General features: G+C 56.6%; 1 protein-coding gene across 1 annotated transcript in view; it reads left to right on the top strand.

Annotated features, from left to right (window-relative positions):
- Positions 1-18803, top strand: part of LOC129675535 (SCO-spondin) — a 52630-nt gene extending 33827 nt beyond the window's left edge. The window contains exons 67-103 of the mRNA XM_055605517.1: positions 1281-1450; positions 1931-1977; positions 2077-2268; positions 2379-2549; positions 2736-2936; positions 3063-3159; positions 3256-3455; positions 3741-3901; positions 4935-5095; positions 5249-5472; positions 5720-5767; positions 5924-6079; positions 6725-6934; positions 7088-7255; positions 8402-8530; positions 8625-8871; positions 9108-9260; positions 9335-9381; positions 9566-9910; positions 10223-10390; positions 10973-11103; positions 11229-11353; positions 11594-11640; positions 11877-12155; positions 12521-12679; positions 12842-12958; positions 13601-13736; positions 13879-14081; positions 14194-14321; positions 14423-14565; positions 14660-14706; positions 15264-15478; positions 16226-16321; positions 16455-16524; positions 16735-16865; positions 17999-18149; positions 18643-18803. Of these exons, the coding sequence (XP_055461492.1) occupies positions 1281-1450; positions 1931-1977; positions 2077-2268; positions 2379-2549; positions 2736-2936; positions 3063-3159; positions 3256-3455; positions 3741-3901; positions 4935-5095; positions 5249-5472; positions 5720-5767; positions 5924-6079; positions 6725-6934; positions 7088-7255; positions 8402-8530; positions 8625-8871; positions 9108-9260; positions 9335-9381; positions 9566-9910; positions 10223-10390; positions 10973-11103; positions 11229-11353; positions 11594-11640; positions 11877-12155; positions 12521-12679; positions 12842-12958; positions 13601-13736; positions 13879-14081; positions 14194-14321; positions 14423-14565; positions 14660-14706; positions 15264-15478; positions 16226-16321; positions 16455-16524; positions 16735-16865; positions 17999-18149; positions 18643-18665 (5496 nt within the window). The 3' untranslated portion in view covers positions 18666-18803. The remainder of the gene's footprint in view (positions 1-1280; positions 1451-1930; positions 1978-2076; positions 2269-2378; positions 2550-2735; positions 2937-3062; positions 3160-3255; positions 3456-3740; positions 3902-4934; positions 5096-5248; positions 5473-5719; positions 5768-5923; positions 6080-6724; positions 6935-7087; positions 7256-8401; positions 8531-8624; positions 8872-9107; positions 9261-9334; positions 9382-9565; positions 9911-10222; positions 10391-10972; positions 11104-11228; positions 11354-11593; positions 11641-11876; positions 12156-12520; positions 12680-12841; positions 12959-13600; positions 13737-13878; positions 14082-14193; positions 14322-14422; positions 14566-14659; positions 14707-15263; positions 15479-16225; positions 16322-16454; positions 16525-16734; positions 16866-17998; positions 18150-18642) is intronic.

Below are 18803 nucleotides of genomic sequence, written 5' to 3'. Positions count from 1 at the left end.
GGGTGGATGAGGCCCTGGGCTTTCATTTACAACAGTATAGGCTTGCTCCCCTCTTGCTGACAAGAGAGCCAGCCTTACACAGCAGCCCTTGGCTTCAGTACAGCCAGTGTTTTTAAATTAAAATGCCATTTCAAACACAGCGCAAACACGTGGGAGGGGAAATCATCCCACTATATCATCTTAAGTGCCATAAACATTTTGGTATACAAAACTTGTGTGTGTGTGTGTGTGTGTGTGTGTGCGTGTGTTCTCTGCGCACCTACGCAGACACTGTAGATACAGATGGAGGCAAACACAGACAAGGTCTTTGAATCTGTGACCCCACATTCTGGGGGGAGGAAGACAGCCATGAACTAAAGATTGGGCACTGTAAGAGTTCTGAAGATGAAAACAGTGCTCCAAGGCCTAAGTGTGGAGAATCCTGTACATACGGGAGGCCAGGATGGACAGGTGAGGGGAGGAAGAGGTAGAGCAAGAGAGCTCACTTGGAACGGCACGGTGAATGCAGGCCATCACAGACGAGGCCTGTTCCAGGTTCTTTCCACACTGTCTCCCTTGCCACCCAGCTTTCTGAGGCACCTGCCCTCTGAGTGCCATGGAGTATCTGGACATGCCTCTGTTCCCGGACACTCAATGCATTCCCCCAACTGAGTCTGCAAGCCCTAAGAACTGGGAATTTACATGTGCGGGCCCTAGCTTCCAGATGCATTTCTCGGGAGCAGAGGGGTTAACCTGCCTACTCCCCACCCTCCCCTTCTCAGTGCTGGGGGTGAGGGGGGGACTCAGTGGCCTGCTGGTTCCCATCCGCCCTTCATCAGTTCTTGAAAGGGAAAGTAACTGTAAAGTCACACTCTTCTCTCCCTCTGGGCATCCTTCACTGTGCTGCTTTCTCATTGCAGAGACTAACTACCTGAGGAAAGGAACTCAGAAAGGAAGGGCTTTTTCAGGCTCCTTGTTAGGAGGGGAGCTCCATCTCCTTGGGGGAGGCGATGAGGCAAGAGCCTGAGGCAGCTGGTCACATCACATCCATAGTCAGTAAGAGGAGCCATGAGGCTCTCCCCTCTTACTCAGTCCAGGACCCCAACCCTTGGAATGCTGCCACTCACATTTAGGGTGTGTATTTTGTTTCCATGGAGATTGTAAAATTAAGTCAGCAATCAAGGTTAGCCATCAGGCCCACCCACCGCCTTTCCAACTTGGTCTGGCCCTCTTCCTAACTCCTCACCTCAGGCCCCGTTTTCTGCCGACTAAAACCCCTTCTTGCTCTCCCTGCCCACCAGCACTGTGTGTGGCATTGCCAGCCGGGCTGCTACTGTCCCCCAGGCAAGGTACTGAGTGCTGATGGGACCATCTGTGTGCAGCCCAGTCACTGCAGCTGCTTAGACCTGCTGACGGGGCAGCGCCACCATCCAGGCACTCAGCTGATGAAGCCTGATGGCTGTAACCACTGGTGAGAGGCCCTGATGTGTTATTCCTGGGACACGAGGGAGCTCGCTGACAAGAGGGGCTTGCCTGCTGTCTGTGCATCTAAGCCCTGGGGGCCCAGCCAGTTGTACACAAGATGATGCAGAGCAGACCTTCTGACACCTGTCTAATAGGGGAAACAGGCAGCCAGCTCCCTGCGTCCGCTGAAGACTGAGTATTTATTCCTAGGAAGAAGCTGAGCTGCACAAGCAACAGATAGGGTGTTTGTCCCGGCTGCCCGCCCCCACTCGCCCGCAGGTTACTGTCATTACCCAGTTCCGCACACCTGCTGTGCTATCCCAGGCCAGCTGATGGGACAGGTGGGCTTCTGAAGCATAAGATAACAGGAAGGGCATAGACTACACCATGAAGGTGCAAAGCTGGAGAGGAAGGGCGCGGCAGCCAGATGAGTTTGTGGTGGCCATTCTGACCTGTCCTCTTTCCCCCTGGCTCTGCCCTGGCCCAGCACCTGCATGGAGGGGAAGCTCAACTGCACAGACCTGCCCTGCCAAGGTGTGTGCTAGCTTGCAGGGTGGGGAGGAGGAGGGGGCGTAAGGAGGCTGGTCTCGGGATTGTATCGACTACATCCAACGCCTGCCCTACGATCCGCAGTGCCTGGAGGCTGGTGCCTGTGGTCAGAGTGGACAGCATGCTCCCGGCCCTGCAGGGGCCAGACAAGAACCCGCGCCAGGGCCTGCGTCTGCCCTGCTCCCCAGCACGGGGGTGCCCCATGCCCCGAGGAGGCAGGGGGAACAGGAGTGCAGCACCAAACGGAGGCCTGCCCTAACTCCACTGTGTGCCCAGGTGTGGCGCTCTCATGAGGCCTGTGCTTCCCCCCCCCCACGTGTTCTGACCCTGATGGCCTAGGGCCTCCTGGCTCTCCCAGGACAGACGGTTCTGTCTCCTTGGTGCAGTGGATGGAGCCTGGAGCCCTTGGGGACCGTGGTCTCCCTGTGACGCGTGCCTGGGGCAGTCCCACCGGAGCCGGGCATGCAGCCATCCTCCCCCCTCTGACGGAGGCAGGCCTTGTCCTGGGGGCCACCAGCAGAGTCGCCCTTGTCGGAACAGTTCCGCCCTGTGCACAGGTGAAGGCTTTGGGGTGGGGTAAGGGTCTAGAGGAATGCTGGCTCTGGCTATCTCATGTTTATATATAGGACTGTTCAAAGGGTAGCCTCAAGCTACCTGCCCATGGTTCTGGGTGAGGTGTCAGGTCAGAGGGTCGCACCTCCTGGGATAGCTCCTTACCGCTAACTCTCTCATTTTCTTTCTAGACTGTGGAGGGGGACAGGAACTCTTACCTTGTGGGCAGCCTTGTCCTCACTCCTGCCAGGACCTGTCCCTTGGCACCACATGCCAGCCAGGCTCGGCGGGCTGTCAGTCTGGCTGTGGGTGTCCCTCAGGCCAGCTCTCCCAGGATGGGCTGTGTGTGCTCCCAGCTGATTGTCACTGTCACTTCCAGCCAAGAGCCATGGGTCAGTAGCGCCTCCCTGACGTGGGTAATGTTGGAAGGAGTTCTAGAGTGCAGGAGTGTAGGATGAGGGGCAGGGTGAGGCCACTGTGCTGAAGAGGGTCTCCACCCTTACTCCTGTGGCCTTCAGGGATCCCTGAGAACCAGAGCCGGTCAGTAGGGTCCACACTCAGCTCCTGGGAGAGCCTGGAGCCCGGACAGGTGGTGACTGGGCCCTGTGACAACTGGTAAGCGGGTCGGGGAGTGAGCTGTGGAGCCGGACAATGGTGCCCTCAGGGACACGGTCCGGGCCCTGTCACAGAAGCCTCTTTTCTTGGCCTCAGCACCTGTGTGGCAGGCGTCCTGCAGTGCCAGGAGGTGCCTAGCTGCCCTGGTCCTGGGATGTGGAGCTCCTGGGGGCCCTGGGAGAAATGCAGCGTCTCCTGTGGGGGAGGAGAGCAGCTACGTTCCAGGTACTGTGCGCAACCTCCCTGCCCCGGCCTGGCCAGACAGAGCCGAACTTGCCACACCCAGGTCTGCAGAGGTGAGCCCCGCCAGCCTCTCCCCAATCCTGTAGCCTCGAGTCCTAGCAGGTGCCTGACTCTGACTCTGAGTGCCTGTAGAATCCTCTCTTTCTGTCCCAGACATATTTTCCTCTTGTTAGTTATGATCAAACAAAAGAGGAAACAGCCAGATCATGGGGCAGAGTTGGGGGAAAGCTGCCAAGGGGGTGGGTACAATGACTTTCAGGCCATAGAAATGGTGGGCACAGAGGTAGGCAGTGAGGGGATCAAACAGGGTACTTATTCCAGGGTTGTCTCAGAGACAGGCTGCCCACTGGGCCGACTGTACCGTGAATGCCAGCCTGGCGAGGGGTGCCCCTTCTCTTGTGCTCACATCACGGGGCAGGTGGCCTGCTTCTCAGACAGCTGTGAGGAGGGATGTCACTGTCCCGAGGGCACCTTTCAGCATCGCTTGGCCTGTGTCCAGGTGAGAACTCAGCTGGCCAGGAGCCCAGGGCTGTGCCCTCCTCTGTTCCTGACATCTGGCAATTAATTTCCCCTAAGGAATCTGGGATCTTAACTAGCACTCAAACCTGAGAGGGCTTTGCTGCTGATACAGGGTGTCGGAGCAGGGGCCCAGAAAGGGAGGTGGAAGTGAGGCAGCTTCCCAGGGTGCCCCTAGTTTCCCAGGGGTCACGCGCTGGCTAGGGCCAGCACCTGGGCTTGCATTCCTTACCAGCTGATCTCCCAAATCAAGGCCAGATCAAGGCCATCTAGAAGAGTTTTGAGCCCACCATGATCACACGCTGCCCTGTGCCTCTCTGGCTATGGCATTCACTCTTCCTGGGAGTGAAGGGCAGTTCCCTACTGGGCTTCCCTAGCTGCCCATGGCACCTGGACCAGCAACCTTGCCCTCTTTGTGGGGGACTGTGGATCTTCATGACCTCTCTCTTCCCTGCCATGCTGTTGTGAGGAAAGGACCCCCACACCATTACCCTACCTAGTCCCAGATCCCCGCCTCCAGCTGTGGGGACAGATGGCAGGCATCTTCAGCTATGGGACAGATGGCAGGCAGGTGCTCCCTCTGCTCTGCTGAGCCCAACATATACATACATTCTCCGGGATTCCATCCCTAATCCTGGTGGCCTCTGCTGGCCAGAACCTGAGATGCTTCCTGGCCCTGCTTCCTCCACTAAGAGAATGATGGTAATGAACCTGAGGGAGGAAGGGTTGCTCCAAGGTCAGGAGGACTCCTGTGATTCCTGGCAGGGCGCTCTTTGTCCTCTTGGAGCTTCTGTGTCCCTCCAGCTGTTCTGTACGGGAAGATGGCTGACTTTCAGGCCGGCCTCACAGCCTACAGGCCCTCAGTCCTATGTGTACTGGGAAATGCCTCCTGAGGCCGAGGGCCTCCCTTCTGCCACCTCCCATCCCCTCCTTTTCCCCAAGTCTCGAGGTACACAGGTACCCCGGAGGAAGCTTCCTGGGAGAATGTCACTGTCTCCTTCTCTTCACCCGTCCAGGAGTGCCCCTGTGTGTTGACAGTCTTGCTGCTGCAGGAGCTGGGGGTGGCAAGCACTGCCCCTGGGGTCAATCCAATTCTTCTGGGAGATGAGGGCCAGACCCTTAGACCTGGAGATGAGCTGCACCCAGGCCAGAAGTTCCAAACAGTCTGTGGCAACTGGTAAGGGAACCCCTAAGGTGGGGAGTGGGCTAGAATGTAGGGGGAGGAGCTAAAGGAGGGATTAGAGGGTGAGGGTAGGAAACCCTGGCTCTGTCCTCTTGCCTGGCTGCACCTCCTTGGTCACTCTACCCCTCATGCTTGTGTTTTCCCCAGCTCCTGTGCTCACGGGAAGCTGTCCTGTTCTGTGGAGGAATGCTCCAGGCTCCGTGGCAGTTTCGGTCCCTGGGGCATGTGGAGCCTGTGTTCCCGCTCCTGTGGTGGGCTGGGTACCCGCTCCCGAACCCGCCAGTGTCTCCATCCCATACTTGTTCCTGGTGGACTGGGTTGCCATGGGCCCCTCCAGGACCTGGAACACTGCTTCAGCCCGGATTGCCCTGGTAAGGGAAGCAGGAAGGAGCTAGGCAGACACCTCCCTGGCCAGGCATGGCTCAGCCTGCCTTTGTCCTCCCCTGTGTCTGGGATCTCTGGATTTTCTTTCCTCTTATGCAATAGCTCTAGACTTGTTTGGGTCTCCAACCAGCACTTACCAGAGACCTTAGCAGATGCCCTCCCCTGTGTGTATGCTGCGGGTAGGGTGCATTGCAGGCCCCAAAACACTTCTGAGCCCCGTCTCCTTTTATACAGGGACTTCAGGGTCCACGGTGGAACCGGAACCAGTGACAGGCCTTGCAGGTAGCTTGAGTCTCCTGAACCTCTCCAGTATGGCCTTTCTCTGGGAAGAGCAAGCCCTGGGCCTCCTCCCTCCCCATCCCTACACCCTGGAGGGCTGGAGAGCCTTGGCTCATTGGAAAGTACACCCACTCTGCCTTCTACTCCAACTTCCCACAGGTGGCTGGGGCCCATGGTGGCCATGGTCTCCCTGTTCCCACAGCTGCACAGACCCTGCTCACCCTGCATGGCGCAGCCGCACACGTCTCTGCTTGGCCAACTGTACAGTGGGGGAGTCCTCACAAGAGCGCCCCTGCAACCTCCCTTCATGTACAGGTATGACCCTGAAGCTCAACCTTGGGGCCTAATCACTGATTGATTAAAACGGAATGAGCTAATGGCAAGATGAAGCTAGATTGTATAAATGTAGATTTATTAGGAGCAGCTCTGGAGGGGAAGGGGAAGGGAGAGGGGGAAGAAGCCCACACACAGACAAAGAGGGGAAAAGAGGAAACAGAGACACAGAGAGAGAGGGAGAAAGCAGAGACAGAGGGAGGTGGGAGAGAGGAAGAACGGAGAGAAAGAGGGAGGGGCAAGGGCGAACAAGGGCAGGAGGAAACAAAGTGGATTATACAGTGAAGGGTGTCTGTGCTTGGAAAAGCCCTGCCCCTAGGAGGAGGGCAGGGTATACCAGCCACGCCCTGCAGCAGGTAGGGACCTAACAATCACAGCCTTCAACCAATTTGTCCAAACCCACACGTAAGCTCAACATCCCATCCCCTTAGAACAACCTAATCTCACCTCATATCTCTGCCTGACTCTAGGCCTCCTGTTCACTTTAGCAGCCCCAGCAGCTGCTCTGAGCTCTGCCAGATTCTCCTTTATCCTGATGTATGTGTGGGCACAGAGCACTCTCTGTGGGGTTCAGGAAGGAGAGCCTAGGGCAGGTTCTGCTGGCTCCAAATCCTTTTCATCCTACAGCGCTGCCCCTGTGCCCTGGCCCTGGCTGTGTGTCGGGGAACTGTTCCTGGACATCCTGGGCCCCATGGGAGCCTTGCTCCCGCAGCTGTGGGGTGGGTCAGCAGCGTCGCCTACGTGCCTATCATCCCCCTGGGCCTGGTGGACACTGGTGCCCTGACATCCTGACCGCATACCAGGAGCGCCGCTTCTGCAACCTGCGTGCTTGTCCAGGTGACAAAAAATTGCACGCTTCAGGCTCTTCCCAGAAGCTCTGATGTCTTGAATTAAGCCTTCCTGATCATGCCACAGTCATCTCCTGGCTCATGGGCTACATGGGCCCTCTGCCTGAGCCAAACCCTGATGGAGTTATTCTCTTTTCAACAGTGCCTGGGGGCTGGTCCCGCTGGAGCCCCTGGTCCTGGTGTGATCGCAGCTGTGGAGGGGGCCGATCCCTGAGAAGCAGAAGCTGCTCAAGTCCACCACCCAAGAACGGGGGAGCATCCTGTGTCGGGGAGAGGCACCACATCCGGTCCTGCAATCCCATGCCTTGCGGTACTGCAGTGGTGACAGCCACTTCCTGTCTGCCGAGCTTAATTATGCAACACTCTCTCCACCCACCTCTGACTTCATTACCACTCTACCCGTGGGATGGAGGGGGAGGCAGGCTGCTACTTGGAGGGCTTCTCAGGAACACACAGATGTTAAGGGAAGGAATGACTGGATCTGGGGACCCAGTAGGGACATTCTGTGTGTATCTGAATTCTTTGTGGCTGAGGATGAGATACAAAGATCTGCCCCCTACCAAGCTCATCCCTAGGACAGCTTCCCAGCCTGTCTGCCCTCTTAACTGCTCGTCCGGACAAAGTTTCTGAGAGCCTGCACTGTGAAGCCAAGGCTGTGCATAGCGCACTGTACTGAAGCAGAGACTGTGGTTGAAACCTTCCCCCTTCCTCTTAGCTTCAGCCCTTCTTTTCAGTGCTCCCAATCCCCGAGGGTGCTGGTTGCTCCCGCACTCATCCATTGCCTCACACTTCAGACAGGGCCACACGCCACTAGGTGAGAATGTTAGCTTCTGAGATGTACAAATTGAGCCTCGCTTCAAGAACATGTGCTGGATGACCAGCTGGGTTCTGAGAACTTACTGGAAGGGAGAGGAGCTCTCTGTGCACTTAGATTAATCTAAACCCAGGATTTTGCCAAGCCCCTAATGTTTCAGTTCATACCACTATGGGGGAAAGGATGGACCCTGTAGCCTCTAGGAGTCACTGATAGGAAAGAGAGAGGAGTTGTCTTAGCTTGGGTTTTATTGCTGTGAAGAGACACCATGACAAAGGCAACACTTATAAAGGAAAACATTTAATTGGGACTGGCCAACAATTTTAGAGGTTTAATCCATTATCATCATAGTGGGGCACGTGGGAAGGGATGGTGCTGGAGGAGCCCCAAGTTCTACATTTAGATCTGAAGGCAGCAGGAGACTGGATTCCACACTGGGTGAAGCTTGAGCATAGAAGACCTCAAAGCCCATCCCCACGGGGACACATGTCCTCCAACAAGGCCGCACTTCCTAATAGTGCCACTCCCCATGGGCCAGGCGTCTAAACACATGAGTCTCTGGGGGCTAGAACTGTTTAAACCACCACAGGGGTCTTGGGGCACCCAGCTGCTCTTGACACTGGGCTCCTCCCTACCCCACAGAGGAAGGGTGCCCAGCAGGCATGGAGATGGTGAACTGTGCCAACCGCTGCCCACGCAGCTGCTCAGACCTGCAGGAGGGAGTCATGTGTCAGGACGAGGCATGCCAATTGGGCTGTCGCTGCTCTGAAGGTATACGCTAGATATTCATCTGGTACCTTGGGTAGCTCAGTGGGAACGGCAGGTGTGGTCCAGATACCAGCATCGATCTGCTGCCTCCCCACAGGGCTTCTGGAGCAGGATGGTGGCTGTGTGCCAGCTGGGCACTGTGAATGCACAGATGCCCAGGGCCGCAGCTGGGCCCCAGGGAGCCAGCACCAGGACGCCTGCAACAACTGTTCTTGTCAGGCTGGGCAACTCTCCTGCACTGCTCAGCCCTGCCCACCTCCTGCCCACTGTGCCTGGAGCCACTGGTCTGCCTGGAGTCCCTGCAGTCACTCGTGTGGCGCTCAAGGGCAACAGAGTCGCTTTCGGTAGGGGCCTGGGTGACAAGGGCCTTCTGCATGTCCTCTCTGACACAGTTCCTGGGTGCTTCCTGCATTCATCAGTGCTTTTGCTCCATCCTGTGTCCTGGCCCAGTTTGTGCTGGTCACCTAGGCCTTTTCTTAACCACCCTCCTGCTTACCTTGGGCTTTCCCCCTTGAAGCCAGAAGGATTATGTAGACCATGGATTGTCTGTCCCCCATCCTTTGTCCCTGACCCTGCCCAGGTCCTCCGCATCAGGCTCGTGGGCCCTGGAGTGTCAGAAGGAGCAGTCACAGACCCGACCTTGCCCCGAGGACCCCTGTCCACCCCTGTGCCTACATGAAGCCCGCCTTCGTGCCCTGGGGGACACCTGGCTACAGGGAGAGTGCCAGCAATGGTAAGCACAGTCCAGGAAAGGGTGACCCACTGTCCTACTGGACAGCAAGGCCCTGAATCCAGGCTCTTTTCTAGTTCCTGCACCCCAGAAGGAGTGATCTGCAAAGACACTGAGTGTGCAGGTTTGGTTTCCATCCTGTGCCCCACCTCAGAACCCCCTTACTGACCTTGTCTTATAGACTGTCTCTTCTATGTCCTCTGCCCCCCCAACACAATGCCCCCCTATGTGCCAGTAGGATCCCAACCTACCCTCTGGGTCTTCACCACCCCCCACTCACTACTCTAACTCACCCTTCCCTCCTGCAGTGCCTGGAGGCTGGACGTTGTGGTCCGCCTGGTCCCACTGCTCTGTCTCCTGTGGAGGTGGAAGCCAGGTTCGCACACGCTCCTGCATGGTGTCAGCCCCTCAGCATGGGAGCCTCCCTTGCCAGGGCCCAGACACCCAGACCCAGCATTGTGGGCAGAAGCTGTGCCTGCAGCCACAGGACACCTGCTCCTGGGGACCGTGGGGACCCTGTTCCCGCAGCTGTGGCACAGGCCTGGCCGCCCGCTCTGGGTCCTGTCCCTGTCTACTGACCAAAGAGGACTCCACCTGTAATGGCACATTCTCACACCTGGACACCCAGGCCTGCTACCCAGGGCCATGCCAGGGTGCGTTGTTCCCCTGCGTTTCTTCCTTGGAAAATTCAGGGAACGGGTGTTTGCCCATGCTAGGTTATCTCTCTGAAATGTCCCTATATCTACCACACAACATCTGACAAAGAGCCCTTTGTCGTGGGCTCTCTTTGCCTGTTTTGAGAGAATCCACCCAGTCAGGTCTTTTGGAACCCATGGCTTCCACTTTTCCTTTTCGAGCTAGGGCAGGGATGGGTGTGGGCACAGGGACGATGTGGGAGGTCCCACTAGGGCAGGGATGGGTGTGGGCACAGGGAGGTCCCAGCCTACATCCCCTCCCATCTCTAGAGGACTGTATGTGGAGTGACTGGAGCCGCTGGACACGCTGCTCCTGTAAGGTCCTAGTACAGCAGCGGTACCGGCACCAGGTGCCAGCACCTGGCCGGCCTGGAGAGGGCGCCCCTTGCACACGTCTGGATGGCCACTTCCGGCCATGCGCCATTGGCAACTGCTCCGGTAAGGTCCAGGAATGAGAGGTCAAGGAGCTGAGCGGGAAGAGCTGCAGGTACCCTCATGCGGACCACAGTACCAATGCGGAGGGGTTGCACCGACCCTTGCCCGGAGAACGCAGTCATGCTTGCTCTGTCCCACTCACCAGCTGTACTCCTCACTGCGACTTCCCATCTGACAGCTGCTGGCTCCACTGTGTTTTTTCCTCTTGTAGCTGCCTCAGAGGCAGAGTATCTTGCCTAGCTTCTTTTGAAGCTGTCCCTCATCTTGTCCCTTTGTGCCCTATCTGCCAGTCCTTGGAACACCCACTGTAATTCTGATTTCCACTGTCCCTCCTCCATGCAGCTTCCAGATCTTGGGGCCCAACCATCATAATCCTTCGTGGGAGCACATGAGCTGAGCTGGAACCAGGAGGAAGGCGGGGTGGGAGCGGGGGCGGGGAACACTGGTCTTTCTTGACAGGCAGCAGAAGGACAGTCTTCTACTATCTATCACCAAGTGACCTCTTAAAGGCGTCACTGGGACCGTGTAGTATGTGCTTTGTTTCATGGGGAGAAGGTGTCCAGCATTTCCTTCCTCTCCGCTCAGAGGACAGCTGCCCACCTCCCTTTGAGTTCCAGTCTTGTGGCTCCCCCTGTGCTGGGCTCTGCGCCACACATCTGAGCCGTCGGCTTTGCCAGGACCTGCCGCCTTGCCAGCCTGGCTGCTACTGCCCTAAGGTGCGACACTCGGGAAGGGGAGCAACACACATGTGCACCTGCTAGAAGCCAGCACGGTGCAGGACGTGTAGGAGACAGTGGTCCTTGCACGGTTCTAGCCTGTCCTGGTTTTTCCCTCTGCGCAGGGCCTGCTGGAGCAGGCTGGGGGCTGCATCCCCCCAGAGCAGTGTAACTGCTGGCTCACCTCAGGAGAGGGAGCTAGGGTGACCCTGGCCCCTGGGGACCGCCTGCAGTTAGGCTGTAAGGAATGGTGAGTAATAGGGGAAGGAGGGCAGAAGGCCAGAAGTGGGGTGGGCAAGGGCATCCTGACTCAGCAGATGCCAAGCTGAGCCCATTTGGACCAGTCCAATCTGAGAACAAGTGACCCAAGATGCCCAACCTTATAGCTCTGTCGGCTTGCACCAGAGCACCCAGCCCTCGGGCTGATGAGCCATACATACTCAGCAGATTCCTATTTCCCAAAACCCACCCTGATGTTCCCCTCCCACAGTGAATGCCAGAGTGGAGAGCTGCAGTGTTCCAGCAGAGGGTGTGAAGGTAATCCTGAACTGTCCCTGTTAGCCTAGGCCTGGGAGCCTGCAGGACTTGGCGCTTGCACTGCTAAAGCCAAGACAGTCCTAGACATTTAGTACCCTGCCCTGCCCTACGCTGACACCTTTCTTAGTCTTTCCTATTTACTGCTCCTTTTGGTCATGGCTCTTCCTGCCCGCCCGCTGGGCTCTCTGAATTAAAAAGTCCCTGAGATCACCAGCACAGACCCATTGCCCTTCTAGGTCTTCTGCCTTTGACTGGATGGTCAGAGTGGTCACCTTGTGGGCCCTGCCTGCCCGGAAGTGCCCTGGCTCCGGCCTCCAGGACTGCCCTGGAGGGGTACTGGCCTCTGAACACGGCAGGCCTCCCTTCAGCCTCAGTCACCCTGCTGGCTTCAGAGCAGTACAGGCACCGCCTCTGCTTGGACCCTGAGACAGGGAGGCCCTGGGCTGGAGATCCTGCCCTTTGCACTGTGCCCCTCAGCCAGCAGCGCCTCTGCCTTGACCCTGGAGCCTGCAACGGTAAAGAAGGACTGCAGGCCAGCAGGCAGGATGGGTCTGGCATGCTGGCAAGCAGGGGTTTGTCCAGAGGAGGCTAGCCACAGGCTCATGCCAGTTGTTAGGAGTGAGGCAAATACTGCTAATACTTCTGCTTGCCTCTGGGACCTGCTGGATTTGAGACATGGTGGAGCATGTTAGTAGCGGTAGCAGTTAGGAAAAAAGATAATAGAAAAAAATGAAGAAAGAAAGAGAGAAAGAAAGAGAAGAGAAAAGAAAGAAAAAAGAATGAGAAAGGCTTCAGGGTATTTTTCCAGGGTAGGAGGAGACAAGACCTGAGGTAAATGGGCCTGAGTCATTGATTTCTGCTTTTATTTTTCTGTCCCCAGACACATGCCAGTGGGATCCCTGGGGACCTTGGAGCCCCTGCCAAGTGCCCTGCAGTGGAGGATTCAAGCTGCGCTGGAGAGAGGCCAGAAACAGCTCTGGAGGAGAGTGCCGAGGACCGTGGGCTCAAACAGAAAGCTGCAATGTGGGGTCTTGCCCAGGTGACCAGTATCCCAGCATCCCAGGGGTATAGAGACTGGAACATTGGAATGGGCCCTGATGGGAATTATTGCCTCTGCTCCGGTGGCAAGAGAGGCTCTGCTGAGGGCTGGGGTGGGATGGTCAAGAGTGCCCTGGTATGGACTTTTACTTCCGGACCTCAGGAGAAAGCTGTGCGACTCAGGACGCCGTGTTTACCCTGGACTGTGCCAACCAATGCCCTCGCAGTTGTGCTGACCTCTGGGATGGTGTTCAGTGTCTACAGGGACCCTGCAGCCCAGGTACCTGGCCGCAGCACAGCCTGGCCTGGGGGATCTGGTTGCCCAGGCCCTCTTCACTGCATGGGCAGGGCTAGGGTAGGGAAGATGTTATTGATCATGACAGGGCAAGAAAGTAAGTTCTTGGGTCACTTCCAGTAACCACTCTAAGTCCCTTCTAGCAGCTCCGTCAGAACCTGCTGCTGTGGTGGCACACATCTGCAAATCCCAGCATTTGAGAGCCCGAGGCATGAGGATTGCCATGAGTTTGAGGCTAGCCTGGGATACAGTGTGAGTTCAAGGCCAGCTGAGGTTATACAGCAAGATCCTATCTTAAAACAATCTGCTGTATAGAAGAGCCCAGAGGTATCTCCCATGCATGGCCAGAGCCTGAGATCAGGCTTTGGACCTAGTCTAGCTGCTGGAGGGACCCATTGCTAAACCTTGCCCCAGACACTGAATTTCATAACCTTTTTATTAGCATGTATTAATTGCACAAGATAAAGGGTCACATTTTCATACATGTGTATAATGTACTTTTACCATTTTCTCCTCATTCCTTTTCTTCATTCTCCCTGCTTTCCCCCATCCCCTTTCCTCCTCAACAGTAAATCACCCTTTTGCTTTCCAGTCTTTAAAGCATTGAATCGTGCTTGCCCCTCGCAGGTTGCCGATGTCCCCCTGGTCAGCTGGTGCAGGATGGACGCTGTGTCCCTATCTCCTCGTGCCGCTGTGGCCTGCCCCCCAATGCCTCATGGGAGCTGGCCCCCACACAGGTGGTCCAGCTGGACTGCCATAACTGGTATGCTGCCATGCTGCCAAACCAGGACAAGGGCTTTGGGCAGGTGACATGGGGCAGGTCAAGGCCATGGGCGCTGCTGGAGAATGAAAGCTGTTTGTCACGACTTGGGGCCTAAGCCCTTGGCTGCACATCTCGTCCACAGCACATGCATAAATGGGTCCCTGGTGTGTCCATACGTTGAGTGTCCAGTCCTGGGACCTTGGTCAGCCTGGAGCGAGTGCTCAGCTGTCTGTGGCAGGGGCACCATGGTACGCCACAGAAACTGTGAGGAGCGTCCCGAGGGTGTGCCATGCCAGGTCCTGGACGTGCAGCAATGGCAAGAGTGTAACCTGCAGGCCTGCCCTGGTGAGTGTCCTGGGGTCGCACAGCCCTCCATCTCTGCTGGCCCCTGCAGTGGGTAGGAGAGGCCCCCTGTAACCTGTAAGTACCCCTCTCACTGTATATGTGCATTTCCCAGAGTGCCCACCCGGGCAGGTGATCAGTACCTGCGCCACTTTGTGCCCGAGCCTCTGCTCCCACTTGCAGCCTGGCACTGTCTGTGTGCGGGAACCCTGCCAGCTTGGCTGTGGCTGCCCTGGGGGACAGGTGAGTCTGACCAGTGGGTTCTATTTTCTGGGGGCGGGACAGAGCGGCAACTGGGGAGTCATGAGGCCGGATCCAAGAGTAACTCAACATATCTGCCTCAGCTGCTCCACAATGGCGCATGCATTCCCCCTGCTGCCTGCCCCTGCACCCAGCTTTCCCTGCCCTGGCACCTCACCCTACCCTTGGAAGAGCAGGCCCGGGAGCTGCCCCCAGGAACTGTGCTCACCGGGAACTGCACACACTGGTAGGGCCGGAGCCTGGGCGGAGGGCAGGGGTGTTGAGAATGGGATGGGGCGGAGGGCCACGGGGCCTCTGATGGGTTGCTGCTGTCTTCTTAGCACCTGTGAAGGTGGAGCCTTCGTTTGTGCTGTCACCGACTGTCAGGGTGAGACGTGGCTGTCCCTGCCCCTGCCCTGAGGCCCAGAACTCCCCACACTGCAATCCCTAAGTGCCCATGGTGGTATTCACCAGCACTGTATGTGTGTGCATTGAGCAAGGCCCAGAAGTAAAAGGGTGCTGCCTTCCTGCTGAGGTTCAGGGGTGTGGGTGGAAAGGAGGAGTCTGGCTTGAGGAACCCCAGACCTTTAGGTGTTGTCCACCTTTACCACGGATCTGTGGATTCAGACACGGGCTTGGGAAGTTCCAAAGCCCTGAGCCGAGCTGCTGAATGAGGGTGCCACCAGAACAAGTAAAGGCAAGCAGGAAACGCCCTTAGGGTGTGCCAGGGTACTGGAAATACAGAGGTAAGGTGGACAGAATTGGTTATAGGGTGAGATCTGTCTGGGCCCAGTGTTTGGTGAATGATGAGAGGGAGATGGCTGCTGGAGCCAGGAGGCAGCATAGGAAGGGGACAGTGAAGTACCTGAGGAGTGCCTCGTGGGGCGGGCCATCTGGGCGGGATCCAGAGCTGGCAGAGGCCACAAGTGGATGGTCTTCCTGCAGAGTGCCCTCCTGGGGAAATATGGCAGCATGTTGCCCCTGGGGAGCTGGGGCCTTGCGAGCAGACATGCCCGGAAACGAACATGACACTGGCTTGGAGAAACTGCACCAAACAGGCTCCAGGCTGTGTGTGTCAGCGGGGGCACTTCCGCAGCCAGACAGGTCTCTGCGTTCCCGAAGACCGCTGTGAATGCTGGCACCATGGGAGTCTCCACTTGGTGAGACTCCAGCCCCTTTCTTGTTCAAGGACTCCCTACCTACTGACCTAGAGCTGTACCTCCTTTGGCTCCCTACTCCCAGTCTCACAGTGGCTGGGGACCCTGTCCTCTCAGGACCCAACTGGCCCTAGGTTGAAAACCCCTGGTATTTTGTATTGAGCTCTCCCAGCTAGACTCTACATCTAGGCCATTTCTGTGGCTGGAACTCCCGGGCTGGATTTAGAACTGAGGTGCTATCATGAAAATCTGGGGGTGGGATGCTGAGATGGGGTGAGAGACAGCTCAAAGATTAAGGGCAGGTATTGCTCTGACAGGGGATCTGAGTTTAGTTCCCACAGCCACCAGGGGATCCGATGCCCTTCTCTGGCCTCCACATGTGCGCGCGCGCGCGCGCGCACGCACACACACACACACACACACACACACATACACACACACACACACACACACACACACACACACACACACACACACACGAGTTTACTCTTAAAAAAAGAAAAGAAGGGCTGGAGAGACAGAGCAGTGGTTAAGAGCACTGTCTGCTCTTCCAGAGGTCCTGAGTTCAATTCCTAGCAACCACATGGAGGCTCACACCATCTCTATTGGGATCTGATGCCCTCTTCTGGCATGCAGGTGCACATGCAGTCAGAGTACTTATATACATCGAATGAATAAATAAATCTTTAAAAAAAGAAAGAAAGAAAAGAAAATCCAGAGAGACCAAGTAGAGCTTTCCCCCTCCTGCAGCCTGGATCTGAATGGCAGGAGGCCTGTGAGAGCTGCCGCTGCCTTCGTGGGAGGAGTGTCTGCACTCGACACTGCCCAGGCCTCACCTGTGCTCAGGTACTCTGTGTCCCTGTAGCCTTCTTGGCAGCCCCCTACTGCCTTCTTTCCACGGCTGGAGTTGGGGTCTCTGGGCAGGCAGTATGGGATGATAGCATGTCCTCCTGTGTGAATCCTGGATGGCTCTCTGTAGGGCGAAGTGATGGCGCAGGAGCCGGAGAGCTGTTGTCCCATTTGTCAACAGGACCCTCGGGGTATGGAGAGTTCGGGCACCTGTGTAATGCCTTTTCCTGGCCTGCACTTCTGCCTCACAGCCTCACGCCCAGCTTGCTATGTTCCCACCTTCCCAGGCTTGCCTGTGTGGGGATCGCAGGGGTTCCCTCATCCCAGGCTCTTCCCTACCATGTCCTTACTTAGGGTCTCCCCTAGTCATAGCCTCACCCTCTGTCTTGGTGCTACCCCCTCAACCCCAGAGGAGGAGCCAGCCTCCTGCAGGTACCTCACAGAGCTCAGAAACCTCACCAAGGGTCCCTGCCACCTGGATCAGGTAGAAGTGAGCTACTGCAGTGGATACTGCAGGTCCAGCACCAACGTCATGACTGAGGTGAGCAGGGGTGGATGGGGGGATGGGAACTGCCTTAAAGGTCCACGGGGCAGGTCAGCCAGTGTCCCTGGGGGTTTGACGCCAGCTGAGGACCTGGGCAAAACTCAGAGAGCACGAGGAACACAACCCATTCTCACTGAGCTGACAGAACCGGGGCTATGGGGCGTCAGAGCCCTTCTCCAAGGTGGCAGTATACACACATCCCCGGAGTATGGCTCTCAGACACCTGTGTCCCTCTAAGCCAGTAAGTGGAGATGCCCACGAAGAAAGGCTTGGGGATAGAAAGTGGCTGAGGCTAGATCCATCATGTTTGCAGCAGGAAGGTACCCAGAGTTAGCCTTTTACATACAAGCCCTCCTGGGCTTTTCCTGTAATGTCTAGACCTGAGCAAGCCTAGACTCAAGTTCTCTCTGCTTGCTCTCCTTGGACCCTGCGTCACCCCCTGACTTCCTTAGCTTTCAACGTGGAAAGTTGTACCATGGCATTCCCTTTGAATGGAGACCCAGATCCAGCACCTCACATCTCCTCTTGAGTCCATTCCCTTCTGCTTTCACCAGGCTGGGTTAGCTAGTGCTGGAAGACAGGGGTGCTTCCTCGGCGGGTCCCAAAGATGCTGCTGCGCAATCCTGTGCTGTGCTGCTGCTGGCTCAAGTGCTCCTGCCCTCCTGGGGATGCTTCCCCAAACACACTTGGAACTTTTAAAATGGAGTACAGAAAGAGAATAGGAATGGTTGGGAGATGACAACCTTTGCTGTCTTTGACCTCGATGCCATATGAATGTGTGAAGGAGTTATAAGCCATACAAAGATTATAAGAAAAATCAAGTCACCGTTGGGTGCGGCAGGAGGGTCTGCTCTGGAAGGACCACCCAGTGTGCTTAGGATCCCAACTGTGTACTTAGGGTTTGTTAGCCGTTCATGTAGGACTAGCCCATTTCCATCTAGACCCCTTAGGGTGCAAGCCACATCCTTACCCTAATGCATCCATTCCCTGAATGTTCAGATTTTGGCCTTTTCCTCTAGGACGATTGGATTTTGGCCCTTTCCCTGGAAAGGAAAGGCTGGGGGTTGGTGGGGAGAACTCCCAGAACTCCGTTTGGCTCCCTCCCCACTCAGCCAGCCTCTCTCGCCCAGGAACCCTACCTGCAGAGCCAGTGTGACTGCTGCAGCTACCGTCTGGATCCCGACAGCCCCGTGCGGATCCTGCATCTCCATTGCCCAGACGGCCACACAGAGCCAGCGGTGTTGCCAGTGATTCACAGCTGCCAGTGTAGTGCCTGCCAGGGTGGGTCTACCTGGGGAGGAGAGGGCAGGGCTCCTGGTGGGCAGGAATCCTTAGGAACATGCACAGCACAGGGATCCATTCTTTCTTGGGTTTTACCAATCTGCTCTGATCCTTTCCGCTCTCATCATTCTCCTTCCCAATTATACTTAGGCTTGGGTGTTTGCAGTAAGTTGTACCTGGTTCAAATCTCAGTCTTCCGCTCGGGTCAGTACCCATGATGCCATCCCTTAAATGGGCCTGACATCTACACAGGCTTGCAGGGAGGACTCTGCAAGGGCGAGCATCTGAAGTTCCGGGCAGGTTAAGTTACATACTCCATGTGTGGGGAAGACGCAGAGGAAGGACAACAACCCAAATTAGGTGGAAGGCTTAGAGGAGCTGGCTTCGCCCTGCACTTCCTTCAGGCAGCTCTCCCTCGTCTTTCACCTGCCTGCCCCAGCTTGTCTCATTTGACCATGCTGCCTCTCAGCCCTCCTGAAAATTCTGTCCGCAGGTGGTGATTTCTCAAAGCACTGACATGCTCTGTTGGATGCATCCACTGTTGTCTCTCCTGCAACACTCTGTGGCACTCCCTGCTTCCTTCGGCGCCCACTTACCCATCTCTGACCTGTGAACCATGGTCTGGTGTTAGCATATTCCAAATAAAGGCATGCT

Source organism: Psammomys obesus, unplaced genomic scaffold (genome assembly GCF_907164565.1).
Source record: "Psammomys obesus unplaced genomic scaffold, mPsaObe1.curated_primary_1811, whole genome shotgun sequence".
NCBI classification, from domain to species: domain Eukaryota; kingdom Metazoa; phylum Chordata; class Mammalia; order Rodentia; family Muridae; genus Psammomys; species Psammomys obesus.
Note: the sequence above shows the minus strand (reverse complement) of the source record. Positions and strands in the feature narration are given on the sequence as shown.